At 47.1% G+C, this 26,805-nt stretch overlaps 3 protein-coding genes across 5 annotated transcripts; all 3 read left to right on the forward strand.

Moving 5' to 3' along the window:
- The first annotated feature begins 680 nt into the window (after positions 1–680).
- On the forward strand, positions 681–5,544 carry chrm3b (cholinergic receptor, muscarinic 3b). Of its 2 annotated transcripts, XM_041068496.2 has the most exons (6): positions 681–790; positions 2,581–2,639; positions 3,011–3,159; positions 3,237–3,532; positions 3,597–4,243; positions 4,333–5,544. In XM_041068496.2, exons 2-6 carry the CDS (start codon positions 2,597–2,599, stop codon positions 4,800–4,802), a joined length of 1,605 nt encoding a protein of 534 aa, XP_040924430.1. In that variant the 5' UTR covers positions 681–790; positions 2,581–2,596; the 3' UTR covers positions 4,803–5,544. The 2 variants fall into 2 exon arrangements, with proteins under 2 accessions (XP_040924430.1, XP_028990466.2); XM_029134633.3 differs by lacking the exon at positions 681–790 and having other exon boundaries at positions 2,438–2,639.
- A 42-nt stretch (positions 5,545–5,586) lies between these two features.
- fmn2b (formin 2b) lies at positions 5,587–14,638 on the forward strand. 2 transcript variants are annotated; one of them, XM_029134632.3, is made up of 21 exons: positions 5,587–7,883; positions 7,958–8,184; positions 8,254–8,441; positions 8,521–8,644; positions 8,864–8,875; positions 8,969–9,027; positions 9,118–9,941; positions 10,033–10,177; positions 10,247–10,334; positions 10,428–10,489; positions 10,598–10,689; positions 10,777–10,906; positions 10,971–11,117; positions 11,229–11,288; positions 11,385–11,505; positions 11,610–11,702; positions 11,847–11,898; positions 12,114–12,263; positions 12,358–12,439; positions 12,511–12,568; positions 12,645–14,638. In XM_029134632.3, the coding sequence occupies exons 1-20, from the start codon at positions 6,316–6,318 to the stop codon at positions 12,535–12,537; spliced, it is 4,251 nt and encodes a 1,416-aa protein (XP_028990465.1). In that variant the 5' UTR covers positions 5,587–6,315; the 3' UTR covers positions 12,538–12,568; positions 12,645–14,638. The 2 variants fall into 2 exon arrangements, with proteins under 2 accessions (XP_028990465.1, XP_055360544.1); XM_055504569.1 differs by having other exon boundaries at positions 9,121–9,941.
- Positions 14,639–15,595: 957 nt separating this feature from the next.
- si:ch211-214e3.5 (zinc finger protein 518A) lies at positions 15,596–25,673 on the forward strand. Its single transcript, XM_029134472.3, has 3 exons — positions 15,596–16,316; positions 18,309–18,360; positions 18,732–25,673. Exon 3 carries the CDS (start codon positions 18,752–18,754, stop codon positions 22,778–22,780), a length of 4,029 nt encoding a protein of 1,342 aa, XP_028990305.1. The 5' UTR covers positions 15,596–16,316; positions 18,309–18,360; positions 18,732–18,751; the 3' UTR covers positions 22,781–25,673.
- Positions 25,674–26,805: the final 1,132 nt, after the last annotated feature.

The raw sequence follows: 26,805 nt of genomic DNA on the forward strand, positions 1-26,805 counted from the left end.
CCCACTGTGTCCCTTCATGCATCAGGTCTTGGCCAGTCTCTCTGCATTATGACCCTACATCAGCCTCTGTAGCTGGATGGGGCTCTCCTCAGACAGCTGCAGCTGTGACAGCGAGGGCCTGAGCGCCGCGTAAGCACCGGGCTTTGTGCTTTTTTATTGAAGAATTAAAATAGGTCCTAATTGCAATATTATTGGACTTAAAATGAGCCCTTGAGTCCAGCCAGGTGTCGTGCGAGGCCTTGGGTCAGGCTCACTTCACCATCCTCCTGATACATTTATCCCTGGAGTAAAGTCCTGCACACAGCAAACCTGAAGACGAGCCTGGAGCTTTTAGTCGTACTGAAAAAAACCTCCGATCTCAGCATGAGGAGGGTGAAATTCACTTATTCATTTATGAATCTCTTGTTATAGACTGATGAAGGCAAGAAATTCAGGTTTTGAAGAAAAACACAAAAACATTAACAGTCACCAATTAATTAGCTAAACTAATTTCAAGGGGTTCCTGCTGTGCTGAATTCTTCCAATAGGATCATATGGACACTCTCTATAGGTGTTGTGTTGGCTCATCACACAGCAGCGGGTTTTCTGTCGCGTCCCGACGCTCCCGGCCCCCGGTTCACTCCTCCTGAAGCGTGCGAGGCTCTAAATGTGAGCTGCTCCGCTGCAGAGCAGCTGTCAAAGGCGGAGCTGGAGGCTCCCGTCACAGATCAACACAGCGGTCGGAGGCAGAAGCATGCTGAGCGATCCGAGCTGAGCCTCCCAGCGAGAAGCAGGAGAGCGGAGGGGACGGGTGAGTTCATGCTGACTCTCACGCGCACAAAACACGAATACACAACTGGGAGCAAATAGCTGTTAGTTGGCAATTTAATGACGCTGGCAAATATCATTAGTTAAGTAAACACATAGAGTCAGATACAGTCCAGATAATTGGAGAAAAATGTCCAGGACAAAGTATTTAATAATTTCCTTTACAGTCTTATTATTAGGTTTTAAAAGCGTTCAACAGCGTAAATAGGAAACCGGAGTTCTTGAGACATGGATGAACTACTGCATGGACTCAAATATGCAGCTGAACTTATCATAACTCACGTCTGTCACCCATAAAGAGGCCTATTTGATAATATGCAATAAAATGCAGGCTTGGCTTAAGTGGAGACAGATGGTAATAACTACCAACAAAAGACATTCCTGTAATGCAGCACAAGAATCTAGTGCATGTTATACATATCTATGTTAATATGAAAGTGTGTTGTCAGAACGCGCTTCATCTGAGTCCTCGGCCTCAACACATCTGTACAGAACCGTTGCTCCTTCAATAAATGCTTGTAATGCGATGATCCTGCTGCGACCTCAGTCGAATAATGATGCACTGAGTGAATCTCTTTTCTCTCTGTCTGTTTCTGACACATAAAACTCAATAACACACCTGCTGCCTTTCATCCAGTATCGGATGATAATGATTTGCAGAGCAATACTTTGAATGTTCATTCGACGGCAAGGTGTTTGTAGGTTTTGTAAAACGTGTTCCTCTGTTTTTTATTTTACTATTTATATAGTAATATTTACTTATATATTTAAATATATAGTAGTATTTACATTTTAATATTTACAGCAAATGAGGAGTGTTTGAAATGCTGCACCTACATATTATTTGTAAATGTATTATTAGCACGTTAACGTGTGCAGATGGTGTTAGTTCAACCTGCAACAAAGTGGCATTTCCATATTTGTCCATCCCAATACTAGTATAGAGTACTTTTATACACCCAGGGTACACAAGAGTTATTGTTATTGCTCTAGTCATGCTGTTCCTAAAGTGTTTTAATGGAAGATTAAAGTCATCCTCCTGTAGCAACACAACCGAAGCAGGCGTCGTATAAATAAGAGCCGAAGGAGGAATTCATCTCCAAAAAGAGTCCACCTGGAAGTGATCCACTCAATTTGTCTGACGCGCCCGCTCCAGCCTCCTGTTGTCTTTGGCCCGACTTGACAAGGTATCTGTGCGTTGAAGGAGCGCTGTGGATTCTTGTCCCCCATCACTGACGCTGAAGCAGCGGCGCGAAGGATCCGCTCAGCGCTCGGCCCCGACAGCCACAACAGTTAGAGTGACTTAGTGACGCCTGCGCTGGAATGCGCCCGCTATTTTAAATCCCCCCTGAAAAGAGGAGCCGTCCTCCAGAGCGAAGGACCGGCGGGTTCCTCTCTGGAGTAATGTGGAGAATAATGATAAAGTTTGAAATAATGACTTTTTTACTGATGTTTTGTTTCATTTACCATTCATTCAGTGTCTGTTCTCCTGTGTTTGTTCTCCATGAAGGTCCAACCGTCCTTTCATCGCCTGCGTCTGTGTGATGGTTCTGGCTTTAATTAGTACAGCCTGTAGTAGTAATGTCACCTATTCTTTACAGGCTATGCTAATCTATGTCAGAATCAGCAATGCAAGGAGCCGGGAGTGAGCAGCACCTTTTGTACAATATGTGTCTATGTTACATGAGTGCACCTCTGGACCTCCTGCACATCTGTGCCTCTGTCCGTAGTTACAGTCATGAACCAAACGCGTGTTTTTGTGGTTGTTGCCAGGTTCCCATCGCTCATCATGAATCTGACCTCCAGCTCGGCTCGTGTCCACGGTTCGCTTGGTATGTGGAGCTGCGACGTCACATCCTGGCATCCAGGGCGTGCACACACGCACGCACACACACACACACACACACACACGCACACACGCACACACGCACACACACACACACACACACACACACACACACACACACACGCACACGCACACACATACACACACACACACACACACGCACACGCACACACATACACACACACGCACACACACACATACACACGCACGCACACACACACACAGACACACACACACACGCACATGCGCACACATGCGCACACACGCGCGCACACACACACACACACACATATACACACACACACACACACACACACAGTAGAATCTTGTGATCTGAGCGTCTCCCCACGTCTTCAGACTCCCACCAGGACATGGCCGAACTCTCTGACAGCGTCGCTCTCTGGAAGCAGCGCAACGTCTCCGTCCACGCAGGAAACTTCAGCGAGTCGCCGTCTAACAGCTCAGAGGCGGAGTTTGATCCGCTGGGAGGACACAGCATCTGGCAGGTAACGACGTGTCCACAAGAAAAAGCACCCTGGCCGCGGATGAAGGCTCCAATGAGTTGCCGTCTTCTCAACCCCAGGTCATCATCATCGTCTTCCTCACGGGTTCGCTCTCTCTGGTCACGGTTGTCGGCAACATCCTGGTGCTGGTGTCCTTCAAGATAAACAAGGCGCTGAAGACGGTGAACAACTACTACCTGCTGAGCCTGGCCTTCGCTGACCTCACCATTGGCACGCTGTCCATGAACCTCTACACCACCTACATCATCATGGACCAGTGGGCGCTGGGGCCCGTGGTCTGCGACCTGTGGCTCGCCATCGACTACGTGGCCAGCAACGCGTCGGTCATGAACCTGCTGGTCATCAGCTTCGACAGGTTCTGACAGACTCCTAGTTATTTTTTTGAAGCCTGCAGGTGCTCATTTCCTGTCTTTCCTCAGGTATTTCTCTGTGACCAGACCTTTGACCTATCGGGCCAAGAGAACCACCAAAAGGGCCATGACTATGATCGGACTGGCTTGGTCCATCTCCTTCATCCTCTGGGCCCCTGCCATCCTGTTCTGGCAGTACATTGTAGGCGAGCGGACGGTTCAGCCCGACGAGTGCTACATCCAGTTCCTGTCCGAGCCCATCATCACGTTCTGCACCGCCATCGCCGCCTTCTACTTGCCCGTGACCATCATGACCTTCCTGTTCTGGAAGATCTACCAGGAGACGGAGAAGCGAGCCAAAGACGTGCAAGGCCTCAAGGGTTCTGGGGCGGGCGCCGGCCCGAGCCCGGCTCAGAGCTCCAGCGGCGGCGCCGCCGGGAGCCGCAAGAGCTCGTCGGCCATGCTGCGCCAGACCAGCTCCCAGAGCTGCAGCAGCTACGAGCTGAATCAGCAGGATTCAGACAGGAACAACAAGGAGAACGAGGCCGCGCCGGGGGGAAGGTTCTGCCTCCGGCTCGCGTCCCTGCTGCCGGGCCGGCGCGCCCCGAAGACGCAGGTGGCGAGAGAGAGCAGCTGTGACAGCTTAAACAACAACGACGCCGGCGGCGGCTCGGAGGACGAGGGCGATGGAACCGACACTCTGAGGCCTCCGGCAGGTTGGGAACGGCTGCACTACTGGGTAGCGAAGGGTTAAATAGCCTTTAGGCTTCAAATAAATGACTAACGTGCATCTACCTGTCCGTAGATAAGACGCCTAAGAAGGATCAGCCGCCGCCGAGGTCAGCGCCCGCGTCCGCTGTGGACCAATCGCAAGGCGCCATATCCATCAAGGAAGCGGCCATGGCCAAGCGCTTCGCGTCCAAAGCCAAGACCGAGATCAACAAACGCAAGAACGAGAAGAAGGCGAACGAGAAGAAGGCGGCGCGGACGCTCAGCGCCATCCTGTTGGCCTTCGTCACCACGTGGCTGCCGTACAACATCATGGTGCTGGTCAACACCTTCTGCCAGGACTGCATCCCCGGAACCCTGTGGGCTCTGGGCTACTGGCTGTGCTACGTCAACAGCACGGTCAACCCCATGTGCTACGCGCTGTGCAACAAGACCTTCCGCACCACCTTCCGAGACATCCTGATGTGCCAGTGGAAGCAGAAGAAGAACAAGCCGCACTTCCATCAGAGGCAGGGAGCGGCGTTCCGGAAAAAGGACCCGGCGTAGGCGGGGAAGACGCCTCGGCCTTCGGGGGGAGCGGATCGGAACTCGTCGGAGACGTGAGGGGGTCGTTGCGGAGCGGCGCCGGCTGCGTGTCCGAGCAACAGCATCTCAGCAGCTGGAGTGAAAACGCGCAGCCCAGAGAGGATATTCAGACTGTCTATGGCCCCTCGTTCTTTTATTCAGCCCCAAAAATCAATACCCGTGATGACATGAGAAGCTCTAAGCGTGACCCCCCGTGTGCAAATATGACTCAATACTAGTACTCAACTTTGCACTTTGTGTTTGTTGTTTTGTTGTTGTGTGTCACTCGGCGTCGCTGACGCTTTCCTGCACTGATGTTCACATGTGCAGTATATGAGTCGAAGATTAATAAAAGAAATTACATGTCTAACACATTGAAATGTTGCTGAATATGATCAATATGTAACGGGCCAATATACAGTTTTACTGAGGCAACGTTAAGAGTAGGTCTGCGCAAAAAGTGTCCGCTAGCGCCCTCTAGTGGCTTCAGAGGAAACTGATGAATTATTCATTGGACTTTGATTAAAGCAAACAATGTTGTTAAATGGGCGACTTCATGCCCTTAAATATTCAAACTTGATGCGTGTTAAAAGTGTAAGTAATGTTTTTATCGTTGTTTGTGACCTGAATTTGTGCTGCACTTCACACCTGATGAGAATAATCTGGTTTGTGAGAGAAGAAAAAGATAACATCACGTCTGTTCAAAATTATTTCTGCTTTTTAATAAAACTGTGAAATGAAACATGTGCATTTACATGTATATGCATATGTCAATACATGCTCCTCCTAATAATACTTTTTATTTTTCAGAATAAACGAACAAAGCTAATAACAAAGCAATAACTCTAAGCTGTAGAACAATGACACATGTATGATCACAACTAAATTTTAATAAAGAAAAAGAAAAACTAGAAGAAATAAATGCAGAACCAGCAACGTGCAGCGACAGAGAGCTTGATGAAATGCCCCTTTAAAAGAGTCAACACAGCATCATGGGTAATGTATGCACAGGCGTGGGAATCATGGGAAATGTGGTGAGGTAGACGCACACATTCGATTACAGGCAGCAGCATCGTTTCTCCTCTGCTCTTTTTTTCCCAGCTGATGTGTTTCCTGGTCCTCTCCCAGTAGCTCCCCATCACTCCCAGTGCGTCGAGCATGCAGTGCCTGCGTCCTTTCATCAGACGGAGAGGAGGGGGGTGAGACGGGGTAAGGAAAGGAGGGGGTCGTGTGTCTCCTGCATCAGCGCCAGCATCACTGCCACGCCAGCTTTCGTCACCGGAAAACAACGAGGAAGCTCGTCACGCGACGTAGACTGAAAAAAAAAAAAAAACAACATCAGCAGCAGCAGCTACTCCTCCTCCCACAGACCTGCATCCACAGATTAGGCCACAAATTCTACTGCACCCTCCGTCAAAACACTGCTCCAGGCTGGAGCATCACTCCCCGGCATGACCTGAGGGAGGCGGGCAGCCATCACGCGCGCTCCATCAACATGGGCAACCAGGAGGCGAAGCAGAAGAAAGCGGCCGCAGCATCGGGTAATGGAAGCTACCCCTCGCTGGACGAAGGCTGGAGGGAAGGAGGAGGCGACGGCGCTAGGAAGGGGGGGAAGAGGCTCCACGGGAAACATGGAGGTAAAGGCATCAACGGAGGAGGAGGGGGGCTGCATGGCACCGGTCCAGGCAAGAAGAAAAACAAGTCCGAGTCCAAGTCCTCGGTTTTCTCCATCCGCAAGAGGAAGAGCAACCTGAAAGGGAAAGGGGACGTGTGTTCATCAGTGACCGGGTCCAAGGAGGACGTCTTAGCGTCCCAGCACGAGGAACTGGACAGCACCAAAACACCGGACCTGTCTGCAGACGAGCTGGGCCACTGGGAGACCGAGGCTGCCGACCCCGAGAGCCGGCAGGAGCGGGGAGCAGGAGGCGCGGGGGAGCGGGAGCCGGAGGCGCCGCGCAGAGCCTCCACGGCAGCGACCTCCCCCGCCGAGGACGGGGGGCAGAAGGGGGGGAGCTCGGGCTCCGACACCGACATCTACAGCTTCCACTCGGCCGCCGACCACGAGGACCTGCTCGCCGACATCCAGCTCGCCATCCGGCTGCAGCACCAGCAGCTGCACGGGGGAGTCCACGCGATCGCGGAGGCGCAGGAGGAGGGGGAGCGGGAGCCGGGCTGGGGAGGAGGGGAGGGGGGGAGGAAGCAGAGCAACGGCGCGGTCAGAGTGGCTCCTCGCGAGGCGCTCGACCTGACCCCCGAGCTAGAACTGGGCTCGGACGCCCTGTCGTTCCTGGAGGCGGAGAAGGATTCCGGTTCCGACAGCCATGCGGACCCGCCTCCCACTCCCACTCCGCACCTCCCGTTCCACGCAGAGGTGGAGGAGAGGGAGGAGGCGGTGGAGGAGCAGGGGGAGCTGGAGAGAGAAGCCCTGCTTTGTGCAGCCGCGGGCACAAAAGACCTGCACCCCCCTCACACAGCCGTCGCCATGGCTACTAAAGGGGAGGCAGCTGTCAGCCCCGTCGCCATGACGACCGGGGGTAACAGCCTCCCTGGTCACACGTTTGACAGTGCAGGAAAGCTCCCGGGGGAGGTGGAGGAGGATGCCGGAGGTGAAGCCCCCCAGGAGGAGGCGCCTGCAGACAGTCGCGGCCGAAGCCCCGACGCGGCCGAGGGCCTGAGCTCGGGGGCCGTGTTCGAGGAGGGCGAGGGTCCGCTGGGCTCGGGCACCAGCGCCGAGTCCCTGGACGACTGCCTGAGCGCCGGCTCGGAGTCCGGCCCCCCCGCCTCCACCGCCGCCGGGGCGTCCCCCTCCCACAGGCAGCGCCGGGCGAGCAACGTGTCCTTCAGCCCGCTGCCGCCCCAGGAGAGCCCCACGCTGGCCAAGCGCCTCCTCAGGTCCAGCCACTCCTCCGCCTCCTCCAGCCCCGTGGTCAAGCCCTACCCTCCCATCTTCCCCTCCTACATCAAGACCACCACCAGGCAGCTGAGCTCCCCGGGACACTCCCCGGCCCTGTCCCCGTCCCACAGCCCCCTGTCCCCGCGCAGGGCCCACCATCACCTCCACAGGTACGGGAGGAGTCACTGCACGCGGGTCCGGGGGGCATTAGTGATGTTGTGGCTCACAGACTTTCTGCCGACAGGGCGGCGGCTGACGGCCAGCAGCTCCGCAGGCAGCGGTCCCGGAGCCTCGCCGGGTCACTGAGCCGCTCCGCCGACTGGACGGAGGAGCTGGAGCGGCGGCTGAGGAGCAGGGAGGAGGACAGCGAGGGCTCCAGAGAGTACCTGGTGGGCTACAGGGGAGGAGGAGGCAGCCAGCCCCTCTGTGCCACCAGGAGGTCCTCCTGTGGACTCCAGGACATCTTCACAGGTGGGTGTCGGAATCTGAATGGGGGGGGGGGGGTGAGATGCTTCTAAAAACCCAAACTGCCCCGTTTAGGCCGGACCCTCCTCGAGAAGCTGTTCCTCCAGCAGCAGCAGGAGGAGCCCGAGGAGGCGGAGAGGCTCTGCTCCCGGATCCTGGCCATGGGCCTCCTGCTGCCGTTCACCGACTGCTTCAGGGAGCAGCTCGGCGGCAGCACGGCCCACGTCGGCGGCGCTGCCGCCGCCGCATCGGCCAAGTTCGACGTGAGTTATAGTTCCAGTAGGTCCAGTTCCAGACGCGTCACAGATCCGTAACGTCCTCTGAACACGACCGTGTCTCCAGCATGATCAGCTCTACACATGGGCGGCAGTCAACCAACCACCTCACTCCCTGGAGCCGCTGGATGGGAAGCTGTTTAAAGGCCCCTGGCCTCCAGTCAAGGCCGGACCCAGGTCCACAGAGACAGGTACTGGAGCGTTTAGGCAGGATGTTGAGGCGAAATCTGATCCACTGCATGTGTCCCACTTGACTAGATGTTTGTTGGATTCATTAGATGAACTCATTTAGTTTCTAAGAATCAGGTGATGATGATGGGGACGTTTCTGTGAAAACACCTGTGTTTCATATTCTCCTTTCTTTTCCTGTTTGAATCTTTGCCTGAATCTACACTCTTTGCTCATTGTAGAGGACAATCAAGGTGAGTAATCATCTGTGGGGCAAACCATCTCTAACATTATAACAGATTACATTCAGTTCCAGGCATGTGTTCGTGTGTTGATGATTCTTGCAGAACAACACGCAGCCCCTCTGGATTTGAGGCAACAGCAGAAGGAGAACCAAGAAAGTCAGGTGATTGATAGGTTTCATTTCTTTGGCTCAAAGAACATTATCAGGCGACTTTTTACTGTTATTGTTATTCTCATTGTGATATCCTACCAGCAGGAGGACTGTGTGCTCCCCTCATCAAAACTAAAGGAGAAACACGTGAACGTCATCCAGCAGCTGGAACAAACGATCGAGGACCTCAGGACTAAGATCGCGGAGCTGGAGCGACAGCCCCCTCTGCTGGACAGGGACGGTACGACGCCCCCCGCCCTCACCACGGACAGGGAGTGTGGGGGGGAGGAGGGCCTGCCGAGGGCCGTGTGCGACGCTCACCTGCAGACGGAGGCGGGGCTCTCGCTGGGCGGCCTGGAGGTCAAGTCGGTGCAGACCTCACCCGTGGACGAGAGCTTTAGGTTCAAAGTGCCTTGTGGCGACGCCGGCGCCCCGGCGCCTCCCTCCAGGCGGGACGGGGTCCACTGCTCCTGTCAGCAGCAGCCGCTTCCCCCGGCAGGAGGAGCAGCGCCTCCTCCCCCTCCTCCTCCCCCTCCTCCCCCTCCTCCCCCTCCTCCCCCCTTACCAGGTGGCTCAGTACCCGCGCCTCCTCCTCCTCCTCCTCCTCCGCCGCTACCAGGGGGTTTAATGCCACCTCCTCCCCCACCTCCTCCCCCTTTGCCTGGTGGCGTCGCTCCCCCGCCGCCCCCTCCGCCCCCACCTCCGGGCTGCGGGCCTCCTCCTCCTCCTCCTCCCCCACCTCCACCGGGGTCCGCGTGCGGGCCTCCGGCTCCTCCGGGGGCCCTGGGCTCCCTGCCTCCTCCTCTGCCGTTGGGGCTCTATGCACTGGGTCTGACTCAGGAGAAGCCTCCCAGGAAGGCCGTGGTGGAGCCGCCCCGACCCATGAAGCCTCTCTACTGGACCAGGATCCAGCTGCACACCAAGAAGTAAACAGAGACGTTTCCAGCCCGTGCCCACTTTTACCGCAGCTAACGCTGAGCTGCAACGCCGCGTTAAATGCTGCCGTGTGCTTCTTAGGGACGCGTCTTCTTCGTTGGTGTGGGAGACAATCGAGGAGCCAGACGTGGACTTCGAGGAGTTTGTGGAGTTGTTCTCCAAAACGGCTGTTAAGGAGAAGAAGCAGCCGCTTTCGGACACCATCACCAAGTCCAAAGCCAAGCAGGTCCCTGTGTGTGCTGCCTCACATTCATGTATTCAGGTAACAGGTCATGTGACATCCGGTTCATTTTAGGTAGTGAAGCTCCTGAACAACAAGCGTTCCCAGGCCGTTGGAATCCTCATGTCCTCGCTGCACCTCGATATGAAAGACATCCAACATGGTGAGATTTGACTGTGACTTGTGAGATTTGTCTGTGCTGGTTTTTATTCAGGAGTTCCTATCTAGTTACTGTGTCTCTCTCACTTTCTGTCAGCCGTCCTGAATTTGGACAACACCGTGGTGGACTTGGAGACGCTGCAGGCGCTGTATGAGAATGTGAGCGGCACGCACTCACCTCTGCTTGTGTGTTCTGTCTAGCAGCGGTTTTCTACTGTATTAGCGTGGGGCTGTAGATGGAGTCGGTGTCTTGCATGTCTCCCACAGAGGGCACAGCAGGAGGAGATGGACAAGATTGAAAAGCACATCAAGTCATCGAAGGACAAAGAGAACGCCAAGCCTCTGGACAAACCTGAGCAGTGAGTCTGACACGCAGACGCTGCGATGAGCGACGGCCGGATGCTGAACGTGGGGGTGAAGCGGCTGCTGTTTGTCATTTCTTGCAGGTTTTTGCACCAGCTCTCCCTCATTCCGAACTTCTCGGGCAGAGTCTTCTGCATCCTCTTCCAGTGCAGCTTCACGGAGTGCATGTCGTCCATAACCAGGAAGCTGGACACGCTGCAGAGGCTGTGCAAGGTAAAGGAGGAGAGGATCCCACGTCAGATGTCCGTCCGCTGTCCTCACCCTCAACTCTCTGCAGGCGCTACAGGACGGCAGGACGGTCAAGCAGGTCCTGGGTCTGGTTCTGGCCTTCGGCAACTTCATGAATGGGGGAAACCGGACCCGAGGCCAAGCTGACGGCTTCAGCCTGGACATCCTGCCCAAGCTGAAAGACGTGAAGAGCAGCGTGAGTAGCTGAAGTAAAGATTCAGTAGAACTGGAGCAGAGGCGTCACGTTGAAACCATCATCTCAGTCGATGAAGAGACTCTGACCCTTTCATTGTGTCCACACGTGCAGGACAGCACGAAGAGTCTTCTCTGTTTCGTCGTGGCCTACTACCTCAGACACTTCGATGAGGTGAGCGCTTCCTCCAAATAGCTCAGTTAGAATCTACAAAAATCCCTTTTGTAACAGGATCATGACGTGCCGCTGTTTGTGTGCGTCTGTCATCAGGACGCCGGCAGGGAGACGTGTGTGTATCCTCTCCCCGAGCCTCACGAACTGTTCCAGGCTTCACAGATGAAGTTTGAAGACTTTCAGAAAGATCTGGCTCGCCTCAGGAAGGACCTGAGAGGTGCCGCGGACGCACACACACAAACACAAAAACGCGCCATTTGGTTGTTTGACCACATGGCCGAGGACGGCATATGACTATTAATGTGTTGTTTATTTCATCAGCGTGTACGTCTGAAGCGGAAAAGGTTTGCAAAGCTGCAGATGAGGATAACTTGCAGCCCTTCAAAGAAAAGATGGACGAATTCCTAACACAAGGTAAACGTATAGTAATAAAACGGGCCTGTGTCTTAATTCACCCCAGTGCACTGAACCTGTACTGAACCTGACCCGGTATCAGTGTTGGTACTGCATGTAGCCTTGCTCCTGACCTTTCTTTTGTTTTAATCGTTCCTCCTTTAGCTAAAAACGAACTGGAAACCCTGGATGCTCAGCTCAGCAACACCCACAAACTGTGAGACCGAGCTTCACCTTTCTATTTTAAGTAAAAACCTAGCATTAAAGCAACCACTGAGCATTTCATGGAGCTCTATCTGGGATTTTAATGCAGAAATGAAACCTTCCCAAGCTGTAACTTTCTAAACTGGGATTCCTCCTTCAGTGCTTTTCATTGACCTGCTGGATGTGAGTGCTGCTTTATCGGGTACTGATGCCGTGATGTTCTGTCAGGTTCCTGGAGCTCACGGTGTTCTTTTCCGTGAAGGCCAAGGCGGGAGAGAAGGAGGTTTCACCCAACACGTTCTTCTGCATGTGGCACGAGTTCTCGTCAGATTTCAAGGACCAGTGGAAGAAAGAAAACAAAGCCATTCTCAAGGAAAGGTGCTTGTTGTTTCCTGCTTTCTTATGCAAAAATATGTAATATTCTTTCTTTGTTTTTCGCTCAAATGTAAACGCTGGAGCGGTTGTGCTGCAGGTTAAAAGCAGCAGAGGAGTCGTTCCGTCAGGCTAAAGAGAAGGCCTCCTACAGCGTCAAACCCAAACACGCCTCTGGCATCGTAAGTTGCCTTTGTTGCTTCTTTCGGGGCGGGAGTGTAAATCACCGTTTTAATCACGCTCGTTTCCACAGAAAGCCAAGCTCGGCATGAAGATTTGACCCTGTGAACGCGGCATGCATTTCACCAGCGGTGAGTCGGTGACGGCTACAGCGTGAAATTCAAATGGAGCGCAAACCGAGTCTCACGTTCTTCGTGTGTTTCCCAGTTCGAGCGGCTGTGTGTGATCGGTGAGTCTGTTGCTGCCAGACGTAATCATGGAGGTTACTGCAGAGCCGGCCGGCACCAGGAGCACCGTGTGTTGTGGGGGCATCACAAACCATGGCAGATTATGTATGTTATACATTACGTCTTAACGTCTGTGCAGCATAAGATCCGTGTCCGTATTTATGGACTCCTACAAATTAGCCAGAATGCTAAACAAACTGTGCAGCATTTGAGAACATAAAATACTCTGAGCACTTAATTCTCTGTAGTCTCACAAAACACATTACAAGCTCCTCTGTGCACTGTGCAGCGTTGACCACTGGGGGCAGTAGATGATTCTTGGAAAGCTAGTAGTGGTGAACGCAACAGAAGAAGAACTGGACGTCTGCTCTTAAACACAGAGTTAATGACCTAATATTGACCGAATGTGCAAATGCTGATTTCTACATGAAATGAAAAGTATTTCTTTTATTTTTTAAAAGTTGTCACCAACGTTGGTTTATATTTGATTTGTAATCTGATTTAGATTTCAGAGCCTGGATGTGTTGTATGACATCATGTTGCTAGTTCATACATTACTTCATATGTTGCCTCATAAATACAGAACAATGTTCCTTTGTGCTTGATGTAAGAACTATGTACTGTAAGCAGACACGTTTGCATATGCTGTAATCCACTCAATCACAGACCCCAAACCCAGGGATGTAAACAAGCCCAACCCAATACACTGTAATTAGACGGAGTCAGGGGTCTGGGCTGATTGTGGAGGATACAGAAAACGTATGTAATTGTTTCACTGTGCCTGGCTAAATCATTGTTTTTGTAAGTTTTGAAACTTTTTTTTCTTCATGTATTAGACAGTGCAGTCCTCCATGAAACACAGCACACAATATACTAAAGCAGTGAAAGGTTTAAATTAAGCTAAGAACAATCAGTGCTACAGACATTTTATACTATTGGCTGAGGTGGTAAAAACTAATTTTAAAAAAACTAAATTCTAAAAAACTATTCATGAGCAGAAGAGGGATGTCACTGTAAAATCAAAGCCTTTTTGTACTGGTGAGACTCAGTTGACCTTCTTTAGGAAACGTTTATGTATAAACGCTAAACTCAAAAAGACGCCCACTAATTACTTTACCATGTGACATCCATTACGACGCATAACAGGAACACTGTTCGTCTCTTTCAGAGGTACTAGTGAATGGACTGTGCTGTGCTCTGATGCTGTAACTTTGCACATTTCAAACCAGATTTAGACTCGGACCCAGTTGCTGCACTTAAAGTACAACAAAGGATTACGGCCAGAGATGCAGTTTCTCACAGCGACGTGTGAGTGATGAGAAGCTGGAGGAGGAATAGAAGAACTTTTGGTTGCTATGATGTGCAGTTACTGGATGAAGTAAGAGTTGGGGTCTGGTTTAGCAGAAAAATACACATCTAGTTAAACTGTGTCATCTCTGCTTGTCACTGACATTTTCTCACGGCCCAAGTCTGTCCAAGTGTAGCCTGATGTCAGATTACAGCAACATACAGTATTGCACATGGTTAGTATCATCAAAATGCTTCTAAATGCTGTTTTGTTCTTCTCTCAGTTGACCTGCAATAGTCTCTCAGGAGAACAAACCCCAATAGCTGGTCTCACGCCTCTTTCCCCCAACACTGGTGTGGGAGAAACACACCTTGACTGGGCCGAATGAAAGGAAGGGGCTTAACACGTGTAATTTTAATGGATGTTCAATGATATGCCATAATATGACAGATATAGAGTGTGTGTGTGTGTGTGTGTGTGTGTGTGTGTGTGTGTGTGTGTGTGTGTGTGTGTGTGTGTGTGTGTGTGTGTGTGTGTGATCATACTGTATCTTTGCAGTTGATAGCTGTGTGATGTGACGAAGGATGTGTACAGTGCATTGAATCACAGCAATTGGATTTTTCTGCTGAATTATGAATTTATCAATGTAAAGTAATAAACATTCAAAGAAAGATTGTTAAAGTCAATTTTGCGTTTCTTTTAAGTGATGTCCTGCCCTGTGCTTTTATACCACAGTTTCATACAGTACAATGTAAAAAAGCAGGGTCTATTAAATATAAGCAACCTTTAAATCAATATCATTTAAATAAATACTAAAATTTTTAATAATTAGGTAAATGTTTTAAAGAAAGCAACCCAAAAAAACATGTTAACTGTTATATAAAACATCAAAACACACAAGCTCTGCTAAAAAACAACCGGCTTAAATCACAACCATGACTCAGATTACCTGACAACAGGTCAATAATTAGGAATATCTCAGAGAGGCTGAGAGTCACCTCAACTGCGTGGGCTGATAATATAAGACTAGTGTTTCTCATTGTACGATTCTAAACAAAGTCAGTATCTGCAGTTTATGAAACTATTAACTGACTCCAATCATTTAGAGACATTATTGTTTGAAAGCCAATAATGAAGAGCTGCGATCATCACCTCTTCAGGTGGTACTGAACCCGTTGTCCTCCACACATTTATTTAAAGGGGCACCGATTATCCAGCAAACTCTTTTGATTGCTCAAATCAATTTCAGATAGGGATCACGCAATGAAATTGGGGGTGAATGGGATTGAATTGGTTGGACAGCATTAAAACCATGGAATCCATTATACTAGTCACACAGCTAAGATTATGAGTAAATAGTCTATATCTATCTATAGTAAAAACACCCCCACAGGATGCACACTCCTCCCTAGGAAGCTCGTAGGTTTTGTATTTCATATGTAGGATTACTTCCTGTTCACATCTGTTCAAAGTAAAAAAATTCATACAAACAGGAAGCGGGAAAATCATTTGGTGATTATTTTTAATCACGTGTTTTATTGTTTGATTTGCGGGAACATTATAGTGACAACTCAGTCAATATTATATTAGCATGTAGGTTGAGCTGACGTATTTATTGCTCAACTACAGCAGTTTTTTTAACACCTCCAAATATTACCATCCTTGATTCCATTGACCGTAGCTGCTGTGAAACACAGTCCAGCCATGTTGCTCCAACGCACCAGGCTGGCGATGAGGTAACAGTGTAACTATGACCTTCACACCCTCCATTTAATCCACTGTGTGTGCATTACTGCAATACGTTGTCCGTATGATGTAGACTGGTGGGATAAAGGACAAATTACACACCAGCATATATGAGTATTTACAGTTGGAAAAGAATGGATTTATCGTCGGGGCTCAACAAAGGCGCGTCAGCCTATGGAGGAAATGGCGTGTATCCGCCATTGCTGCTCATGGCTTCTTCCACCTAGTAGGCAACACACACACACACACCTACAAAAGCAACAAATGACGTAGCGCCGAAGCTGCGCAAACGTCGACAGGCTCCTGTGGACGTCTTATAAAACTCCGCTTCACGTTGCCTTCGTGAAAGTTGTTTTGACTGTGTTTACCACGACACGCACATATGTCCGAAGGCACTAGTTTAGTATTTTGACAAGCAATACATATTCATCCGCTTCTTCATGAGAGCCAAGAGCACGGCAGTACCCGGATGGACTGTCATGGCCGCCGTCGCTGTGGGTCCACAGAGAGGAGAGAAGGAAGGCAAATGTTTGTACCGTGTGTTTTTTTCAAGCTTTATTTTCTTTTCATGATGTCGGACGTTGACGGGACGCCGCCTGAACTTCCATCGAGTTCATAGTAAGAAACAAGTCTTTTCCCGTAACTTTGAATGTCTTCGCGTGGGTGGGGGCTTTATTTTGGTGTAAAATAACTGGCATTAAAGTGCACAGACAATCATATTGTCGCTAAGTGGCTGACATCTTGTCAGCGTATCGAGGCACAAATTGCCACAGATCAGTGAAACATCCTGGTGCCCCTTCTCCTTTTGTTGCTCTCTGTCCGCTGCCGTTAATTCTCCCACTGATGCAGCGATCCCCTCGCGTTTCCTAAACTTAAGCGACTGTGGAGCAAGTCGCTGAAAAGTGGAGGGGACCCATTAAATGCGTGTGCTGGATTGCACCGTGTCGCTAACCCGCAGCCTCCTGGCAACACGCTGTTGCCACTTCGATCGCCGTGATCTTACTGAGGCTCAGTGCAACTGCAATTTGGAGACGATGCAACTTTTCCTCTCATCTGCGAGCCTCATTTATTCGTCCCGTGCAGATGTGCGTGGGCCCGGAGCAGCCCACTGTACCTGCGTGCAGCCCAGGTGCCCCCCGCTGCGTGGACGCCGGTCCTGCTCACATTTGTCCCAATCCAAGTTGCATGTGTGCAGTTTTATTAGACATATCAGAAACTATAAATGCTGTGATCTGTGTAGTGGAATTTGATTTGTTGGGTATAATTCCCATTGTGTTTGCAAACGTGCTGTAGATGGATGATTTGAGCCAGTGAAGGTGTTTGTGAGGGCGTTGTTGCCAAACATGAACATTTCCCACAGAAGTGAAGCTGGTTCAGATAATTCATGAAATCATGGCAGCCATTTTTCTCCAACATGGCTTCCTCTGATCCACAGTGTTGACAGCTGACTGAGGCACTCGCAGTTCCTGCTGATGTATAGTAATACTTTAGGAGCATCGTGTTTTATTGAGGTGCTAATAACAAGCACCCTTCTAATAATGGAACCAGCCTCATCTATTTAGTTCAATGTTGGATATGAATGACATTATTTATTCAGTTTGACTGAAGATGCAGAACCTGTTGGAATCACTGTTTGTCGAATGATGTCAATGCCATTTAGAGGAGTAACATTTTGTTTTAATGAGTTTCTGCAACACATCACTCCACATATGAAGTTATTATATTTTAACCACATGCTGGGTGATGTACCAATCAGATTATCTAATTGATAACAGTGCAGGAACAGTTTACCCTAATTGATAATTGTTTAATTAATTGCAGCCTTTAATGAAGCTTAATGCAGTTTATATCTGCAACAATACCTCAGATGCAGCCACAAGCTGCTCAAATGCTCTGTGTGTTTGGTAGGACATGCCTTTGTGGTCAGTTATTCCCTGTGTTGATGAGCTGCAGAATCCTTTTCACTGATGCATTCCACCATTTTAAGAGTGTGCACAGCTCTGAACCCAAATATCCCAAATATCTATGACCTTCCAGCTAAGAAAAGATGCCGGGCACCTGGCTTAGTAACGAAGCCAAATGGCCTCTGCTTTTGTTTGTTTTTAGCAACTCAAGAAGTGCTGCTCATGCTTTATTAAAGGTGATGATTTAAATAGTCATGTTATTAATCAGTTTCTGTGGTTGAAGAATTATGACCCTGAAGGCACTGGGTTGAATTTGTTATTGTGTACACAGCCTCTCACTGAAATTTGCAAAGGTAACTGTGGAGGCACCAAAATGTAGAGGAATCTTCACTAATCTGTTGATGTTGTCATATTTATTAGTAAGTCTTTATTACAAGTTTATTTAAACCTTTGACCGTTCTCTCTAATCTCCTTAATTGTTTAACACTTAAATATCTGGACCAAGTGATGGAGAGCTTCAGGCACTGAATGCTAAATTTCTAAATATGTAGATGTAACTTGGTTTCATCCACTGCGTGAGAGGTGGAAAACTCACACACTCTCCACAAACCTTCTTTCAAACTATAAATTCAAATGTATTTCAACAGGAAGTTCAAATGTATTACTTGACGTCTAAATGTTCTAATTTTCTCTCTTTGTCATATAGGTATATTGTCCACACTACAGGTTCCTCTCCTCAGTTTTGACAAGGAATACAGGTAACAATAAAGCTAAAATGTATCTCTATATATTGAGTTTTATTTTAACCTTGCTGTTTGGCTTGATTTGTAGAAGCTATTTTTTTTAGTTAGACTACATGTTCATTACATGTAGTATGTTTTTAGTTAGACTACATGTTAATTGAACAATAATCATCATAATGACATATAAATTATAATGACAACATCATGATGATTGATGTAGTGTTTCTTTTTGTAAGCATTAGCACAAGTAAAATTTTGATATTCTATTACGAATTTAATTTATATAATAGAACTAGAATATATATATAATATAGTTTTGAAAAAATAAAATAGCATTTTTTTTGCTCATATGTTAACAACATACAAAATGTTTGATTCTTTTCCAGCTTTCTGCAGATCACCAGCTATGGAAGAAGATCTCACAATACCTCATGACTCAGTCAAAAACGGCAGCATTTCAGTAATAGAGGATGAAAAGGACAAGGTAAAAGACTTTGTATATAAACACATCAGAGAAGGGCCAGATGGGTCTCTCTTCAATAATCCAGAAGAAGCTACCATTAAGGAATATGGAAGTCCTACTAAGAAAGATAAGCCAAGTATACTATACTATAAAGCTCCATGTAAAAGCCAGCAGGGGGCAGTTTTTTCTGGAAAGATTTTGAGTTTTGGATGCTCTGTATGTAAGGACACTTCCACATACAGTCCAAATGATCTCCTGAAGCATTTTCAAGTGGCCCATAAAGGAACTCTTCCTACATACCCTTGTGAACTTTGTGGTTTTGCTGCAAATGAGTTTTCTGCTCTTCAGCGGCATCGGATCGAGCACAGAAACACACTGGTTAAATGTGAACTGTGCAATGACGATGTCCAGTACTCGCTGCTTTTGCTTACAAGACACTACATTATGTCTCACAGCCTAAACGGACAATTTAACTGTGACTGGTGTGACTTTACAACCGTGGACGCAGGGACGTTTGTCCAGCACATCCATCACCACAACGAGAGTCCGTGGAAGTGTTCAAAATGCAGACATATTAGCTTGAATGACGAGGATCATCAGAAGCATTTGAAAGGTCACTCTGGTACATTCCCTTTCACATGTCAAATATGTGGATATGGTGCAGCAAGGACTGAGTACCTGAAAAAGCACTCTGCTGCGGTTCACAAGGAGGAGACTGAAAGGAGGAGGATATCGAAGCTAAACTGTCTTTCTGGGAGTTTACCAAACCAAAATGGAAGGCTAATCAAACCAGACCTGTCTTTAGACGAGACACCCCACTTGGTGGATGGGAATGTAGTAAAAAAGTTTAACAAAGCTAGGATCAGAAGTTCTCATAATACAGAGCAGTCAGCGTCTGTGATGCTACAGGAATGTGACAACGGTGCAAGCGGTGATGCTGGAAGTCACACCAACCCTAATGGCCTGACTGTTCTGATGGTCAAGAACAAAATCTCTCTCCCTCCCAACTGTACAACCAAAGTGATGGGATTCAAGATGGTTGATGGCAAAAAGCATTTAGTTCTCAAAGTAATTCCAGCAGGGAAGCAAGATTCATCCACACAGAACCATTCCTCCATAGAAGAGCTGGGCTTGTTGGCATCAAAAGCTTTGCTGGAGAAAAGCAAAGTGTCTGTGGAGAATGGGGAGTGCTCCGACAGCAGGAGCTCGTCATCACATTGCTTTGCCGTTTCTCCAAGAAGTGCAGCTTGCATACAGCTGGATCAAGATGAAATTATGGCAGTCAAAGTTAAGCTTGAGGAGGAAGAAACAGCTGTTTGCGACCTTGATTCCCCCCCACACAGAGAGGACATCGGGGAACAAACCGATGGATCTTTAACCTGTTCAGATATGTCATTTCCCGTGACAGATGAATTTGATCACATCAGCGACCAAAGTCCCCCAAGTCAAACCTCTTCAGAGAGAAGTGTGTTTGACAATAATTCTGATGGCTCTAAAGCCAGTTATGTGTCAAGTTTAGGTAAAGTTACTGGTTCATCTAAAACTTTAAACGTTGTTCAGGAAACGTCGCTTTCCAGATCAGCTGCAGAGAACTGTGAGGCTGAAGATGAGTTTTTGACTGATCGAGTGGCAGACAAAAACGACAACAAAAGGAACTTTCCTTTTGGCACCAGAGGAAATAAAGACCAATCATCTCAGAGTACTCCAGAAAAGCCAAACAGGGATGGGACTGATATCGAACCTAAAAATAGTAAGCTGACTTTCGAAAAGCTTTTGAAAAGTGCAACTCCCCTCTCAGAGTCCTCCGTCCCCACTTTAGATAGCCACAAAGAGACTGCTATGGGCTCTGAAAACTGCATACACAATTCACCAAATCAAGAAGTGTTTTCCTTTCATAACTATTCAAAGGAAAATTTCAGCACTTCACCTAACACTACGCAAAACTATGACAATATGTCTGAACACTCACCTGACAACAAAAGTATTTGTGATTCCTCAAATTTTAATTTGACACTGGCAGAATCCCCAGAACTATTTACAGAAAGTGTCAATGAAGACTCGACTCAAGAAAACAACCAAGAAAGCATTAGGAAAGTATCAGCAACTGAAATAGAGGTCGATGAGTGCGTAGCCAGCGTTCATGATTCTGCCAATGAGGATGAAAACTCTGAGTCGGTGTTCCAAGATTTTAATATTATTAAAGTTGAGGAGGAAAACATTCCTATTTCTAAGAATCCGCCAGATGCCAGGAGTAATTCCGCTGGCTTGGGCAGTTTTGTATCGGAACATTCAGATGCAATCGTTAACCAACAGCTAAATAAGGAAAGGAAAGAATCTGTATGTGGATCAAGTGATTCTTTAAAACAAACAAAAACAACCACAAAACTGCGAATTCTTCAGTTGCCAGACGGTAAGCAGCCAGTCCTCCTGAGGACTGCTGAGAACCGGTTCACCATGCCCCTGCAGGTCAAGTCCACTCCAGGTTTCAAGCTAATAACCAGTTCGTCAAATCCTCAGATTAATGTATCTTACATGAAGCCAGGGATAGAGAAGTTATGTAACCTTAAGGGTGCCGGATTAAGTCCGAGCAACCTGAGGCTGGGTGTATCTGTACCAAAGGCAGGGCCTACTGAAAAGAAAGGGACGACTCTCCTCTCTACTGTTCAGCCAAGTGTTAGCAGCACCTCCAATCACTACCTAATAAACAGGCCAGGCTTTAAGGGACCTGTACTGCTCTCAAGCACACCTCATAGCGCGAATGCAGACAAAACTGCAAAGACACAGTCCACTTGCTACTTGGTACAAAGGTCCGTTCCACTCGTTCAGAACCCAAGTAATCCTGCTGTCAAACTGGCAGGTGCACAGCTCCCAGTAAACTCTCGGCCAGTTCTGGCCATGCCTGTGAGCTCCGCAGATAAACCCGGGCCTCTACAGCCTGGTCGGCAAGCGTTCTTGCTCCGGTACATTACTCCACCGAAATCTGGTCTGCTTCTAAACAAAAGTGGTAAGCCTGTGACTCAGTGTAGCCAAATTGGTGAAAATACCGCAAACAAAGTCATTTTTAAAATAGTCACTCCAACTAGTAGCCTCCTAACAAGTAGCGCTTCCACCTCAAACAGTCACCCTTTGTTTTTAGCCACCAGACCACAAACCCAGTGTTTCCTAGTGTCGTCCAACAAAACCAATGCAAATGCCACCAGTGGAATAAAGAAATTAATCACCATACAAAATACTGCACAGAAAGATGTCACAGATTCTAACATTTCACCCGCTCAGATGAATGTAAAGGTAACGGCAGGTGAGGCAGAGAAACCTGCTCTAGCCCCTAGGCCTATTCGGCCTCCAAGCCAAAGGAAACGGCGCAGGAAACAATTATTTGATGAGCTTCCATCAACGATACATAAGGCTAGAAGACTCTCAAATAAAGCACTGACTGAGAAAGAGACTCCTGTGTTATGGAAGCCCACAGCCAAAGAAGTTGAAAGGACGCTGAGACTTTCCCCATTCGCTTCTTCACAGCAGATCAAATACCCTCGTAGATACCAACCAGTAGTGGTGCTCAATCATCCAGATGCTGACATTCCTGAAGTGGCCAACATCATGAAGGTTGTCAACAGGAACAAAGGTGCTGTTACTAAAGTATCACTGTCTCAGAAAACAATCCAGGCACTCTCTGAGCTTGATGCCCTAGAAAAGAATTCTTCAACCAAATGCTCGCCGTCGCATAGCAGCGACATCAGACCACGACCCGTTCAGAGTTCTGTCCGGGAGCGATTCCTTTTAACTCTGAAATTAAGGAAAAAAAGCAGAAAGAAATACGAGGTAGTGGACACGTTACCGGGTTGTGGACAAGACTCGGTGGTGTTTGACTGCTGGTTTTGTGGTCGGCTCTTTAAAAGCCAAGAGGACTGGATTGGCCACGGCCAGCGGCACCTCATGGAAGCAACCAGAGACTGGAATAAGCTGTTCTGAAAGTTTCCAATCACTTTCAAATGGCTTTATATTTTCTGCTTACGAAGCGCAACGAGTGGTAAAATTTGTATATTTTTATCGACCTTCCACTATACTTTAAAGATTCTGTTAATGTAAATACATATTCTTAAGTGAGTTAGTCGAACCTTTCATGCATATTCTGATAGTAAATGTACTGCTAGCATGATTTCAATCATGCATGCACAGGTCAAATTGAACTGTGAATATGGTACACTGTAATTAGGAGTTGTGGTTAGAGCACTGGCATAGATGGAGGAGACTATCGGCAGAGTTGGGTTAAATTACTCAGGTTATTTCACAATATTCAGATTTGTCACGGTCGCGTAGAAAGTTGGAAAAACTAAATCATAAGCCTAGTTTGAGGGACTTTTGCATATTTTACAAGTAGGTTGGATTTGTATACTGTACAAGCTTTAGTTGTTGCCAATTGTGATGAAAATTAATGTTCTGGTCTTTTTTGTATGATGTTTTAATTGAACAATATATTGTTTTACACTTTGAACTCTACACTCAGGCTTAGTTTACGATATTCTAATCAAGACTTGGTCGACCTGCAGCATTTGTGACAACAAACCTTGGCGATCTTGCAAACAGACAGTTGAGCAGGGATGTTTCATTGTTCACCCTCTGAAGTAGACATGATTAATCATACATACTGTAACACACCCTATGCAGTTTTATTCACACTCATTTGAGTTCTACAAAAAAACATTATAGGTTGTTCTATAAGGAAGTTAATTTCATTTGCTTGTTTACTAGTTGCAGTGTTTCTCCATTTAATAATGTAGAACATGTTGACACCAGGAGACACTTTTATTAAAATCTGTCCAAAATACCACTGCAGTGTCACAATCAACGGGGCCTGACAGTGAGATTCAAATGAAGCAGGTATCGATTTAGTTGCAGAGTCAGTCTTATCAGGTTAACGTTTTTGCTTATAGATAGGATGCCATCAATGGAAATCACCACTCCGTCCACAATAACCCAGTAAAAGCCGGACCTTTTAAACTGCTGGATGGTTTTGATGTTAAAAGCTAAATGAAAGATTCTAGGCACGTTATTGCTTGTCAGAATTAAGACAAAGATCCATTTTTAGACAGATGGGGTTGGCTGGATCACCCCAGCATCATACGTACAAACAGATTTAACACTGTACAGGAACAAGTCTTGATGTGAATTTGGTATAGGGAGACGATTTGATTGGACCGGATGAAGAGAAAGGCGCTCTTCAAACTATTTTTAGTACATTACAGTTTCTTAATGTTTTAACAGGTGATTTTATGGTTCATTTTAGATCATCATTCCCTGTAGATGTTTTATCTGTGATGCGAAGCACTCGACGTGACTCGTGCATTTCACTTTCACCCTTTCTCGTTTTAATGTTTTACTGTAAATGTACTCACTGACATCTAGTCAGTATTCTGTACATACATTTACTTTGTTACATGTGACATGCTTTTTTTTCCTAAATGGTAGCAGGACATTAAATGTTGTCTTCATTATAGGTTTTAATGATTGTATTACATGGTGGAAAGGAATGTTTTATTTCATTCAATATGCAAATGTTACTGAAAATGCAAGCCATGATAAAATTTTTGAACATTCAGCCTTCCTGAAGTGTCATCTCAGCAGGGTTGTATGAACCCACCACTTCACAGCAGTTTGTTTAAGATGAGCTTATTGGTAATCATTTCCTGTACATTTCCTAAAAATGTACTCTAGCACCAGTAGTAGCTTCTCTTTGAAGGTATGTGTTACTTTCTAATTCGATAGAACAAATTCAGCGTTGCATATTTCACACTACGTCAATATGGGTTTCTGCTGATTAAAAGATTTTTATTTTTCAATGTATCATTATGTTTGTCTTTTGCATAAATGGGAAGGTGATTTGAAGATTTGTGCGAGGGTTTAATGCAGAGCAGGAGTCAGGATGTGGTTAGCCCAACTTACCATAAAGAATGGAAGCAGCATGACGGATCACCCAATCAGCTGGATGAGGTTCACGTAATCGAGAAATGCTGCAGTGTTGTGTGCGTGCGTGCGTGCGTGCGTGAGTGAGTGTGTGACAGTGTGTGATCTCCACTCCAGCAAATCTCCCCAATGAGACATGGGGCAAGACAAACGCATGTTGAATTTTAAACTTTGACCTTTGTTGCATCCTAACCATGTCCTGACTGCAGCTCCACACTTGTTACAAATCCCACAGGAGTCTTCACCTTTTATTCCTTTTATCAAAGCAGCTGGCTGTGAAAGGCTGACCTCTCCCTCTGATTAATGAAGCACGCAAATTCTGTGTGGTTCACTTTAGGTGTTTAATCACCATCCAGTGAATACTGTAAGGTCTGTCCTGCTTTAGAGTTTAGGTTAAATGTGCAAGTCCAGATTTATTAGCTTAGGTTTTGTTTTTAGTTTAATGGTGGAAAACATCTTCTGATCTGATGATGAAACCAGAATTTTCAAATCAAGGGCTACAACATTTTGTGTATTCATGTAAGGATTGAGGATTTTTATTTCTAAATTAAACATGTTTACTTAAAACCTGATGCCAATGTTCTAGTTCTAAACTAACCGGCTAATCACTGCAGTTATAATGTATATGAAGTCAGCTTAGTAATTTTAACATACAGTGTTCACCCAACCAACTCCCATGCAGAGTGCTTGACCAGACGCAGACGCTATCTAACCCCCAGCTTTGTTCCTGAGGGCCGTGCGTTTGTCACATTTACGGTGGATTTTCAAATCCTTATTGACTCTTTCCTCATGCTAAGTGCCTAAAATGTCTTCTGACAGGTTGACAGTGTGTACTGTAATCTCTTGTCCAACTTGTGGTTCACACTCCTCTTAATAAATGTACATACTTTATGGATAGAAATGTGTGTTCTGTTTTTTTAATAATTAATTAGAATTGATACTTCTATTAAACATTTCTATGCTCCATGTGCTGTAGGTTGAATTCTCATTTGCACCATAAAGATCCACATGAGGGCAGCAGAAGATGGCGTCTGCAGACCCTGAGTATGGGGAGTCTCAGGCAGCAAAGCAGAACTTAAACTGTTCAGCAACAGATTTGTCAAAACTCACTATATTGTTAAAACACTCCATGACTTTAAAAGCTGGTGAGTAGTAGACCAACTACTGTGTTTTCATTTAGAGGTGATGAGATTAATACTAAAGTGCGTTCTCATTTAAGGATTGATGTAATATTATATCACATTATTGCTTTATTATTTGCAACAAATTAACTTTTGATCTGCACACATTTCCAGCTCATTTGCAGGTTCAATGTCCTTCAGTATAAATTCTCTGCCATAAATTTCTAAAAAGCATCTATGCATTATTCTCCTTGAAACATATTAATCAGGGGCTCCTAGCATTATTTTTTTATACAATATGGGTTAAACCTACTGTATGTGCAAAGATCAGAGCTTATATCTGACAATTTTGTATTTTATACTACCTTCCAGTACATGAACTCAGCACCTCTTGTTGCGTTTCAGTCGTAGGCTGGAATTTGCCTCAAAGTGCAACCTTGTGCATATAAAATCTTGCAGTCCACTGTAAATATTGAACCAAATGAGTGCAATGGCAGTGTGCATAAATAGAAGACGGGTGTTCAGTGCAGAGAGCCCGAGGAAAGGGGAGAGGCAGCAGCAGATCTCTGGACATTATTCTGTGTATGAATGTGTCAGAATGTGTTTGTTTATCTCCATGGGTTGCGAGAGCTTAAATCGCTTAGCGTGTGCTTAGCGTGTACTGTAGGCAGGTGCGGCCAATAGCCCACTGCAGTGGAGAAACATCCAGGTCTGCAGGCTTCTGTAGGACTTCAAAATAGGTCATGTTCAAATCAGGGACATCTGCATAATTTTTCTGACTTCTCTGCTGCTGAAGTGGTTCAGGCCAGTGGCCCATGGCTGTGGAGGAGGGCACTGTGTGGGGGTTGGGGTGGAGGAGACCTCTACATCAAGCGCTATTATTGAGTCAGCATTCAGATCAGGAGACACAAA

Source organism: Betta splendens, chromosome 19, assembly GCF_900634795.4.
Source record: "Betta splendens chromosome 19, fBetSpl5.4, whole genome shotgun sequence".
Lineage (NCBI taxonomy): Eukaryota > Metazoa > Chordata > Actinopteri > Anabantiformes > Osphronemidae > Betta > Betta splendens.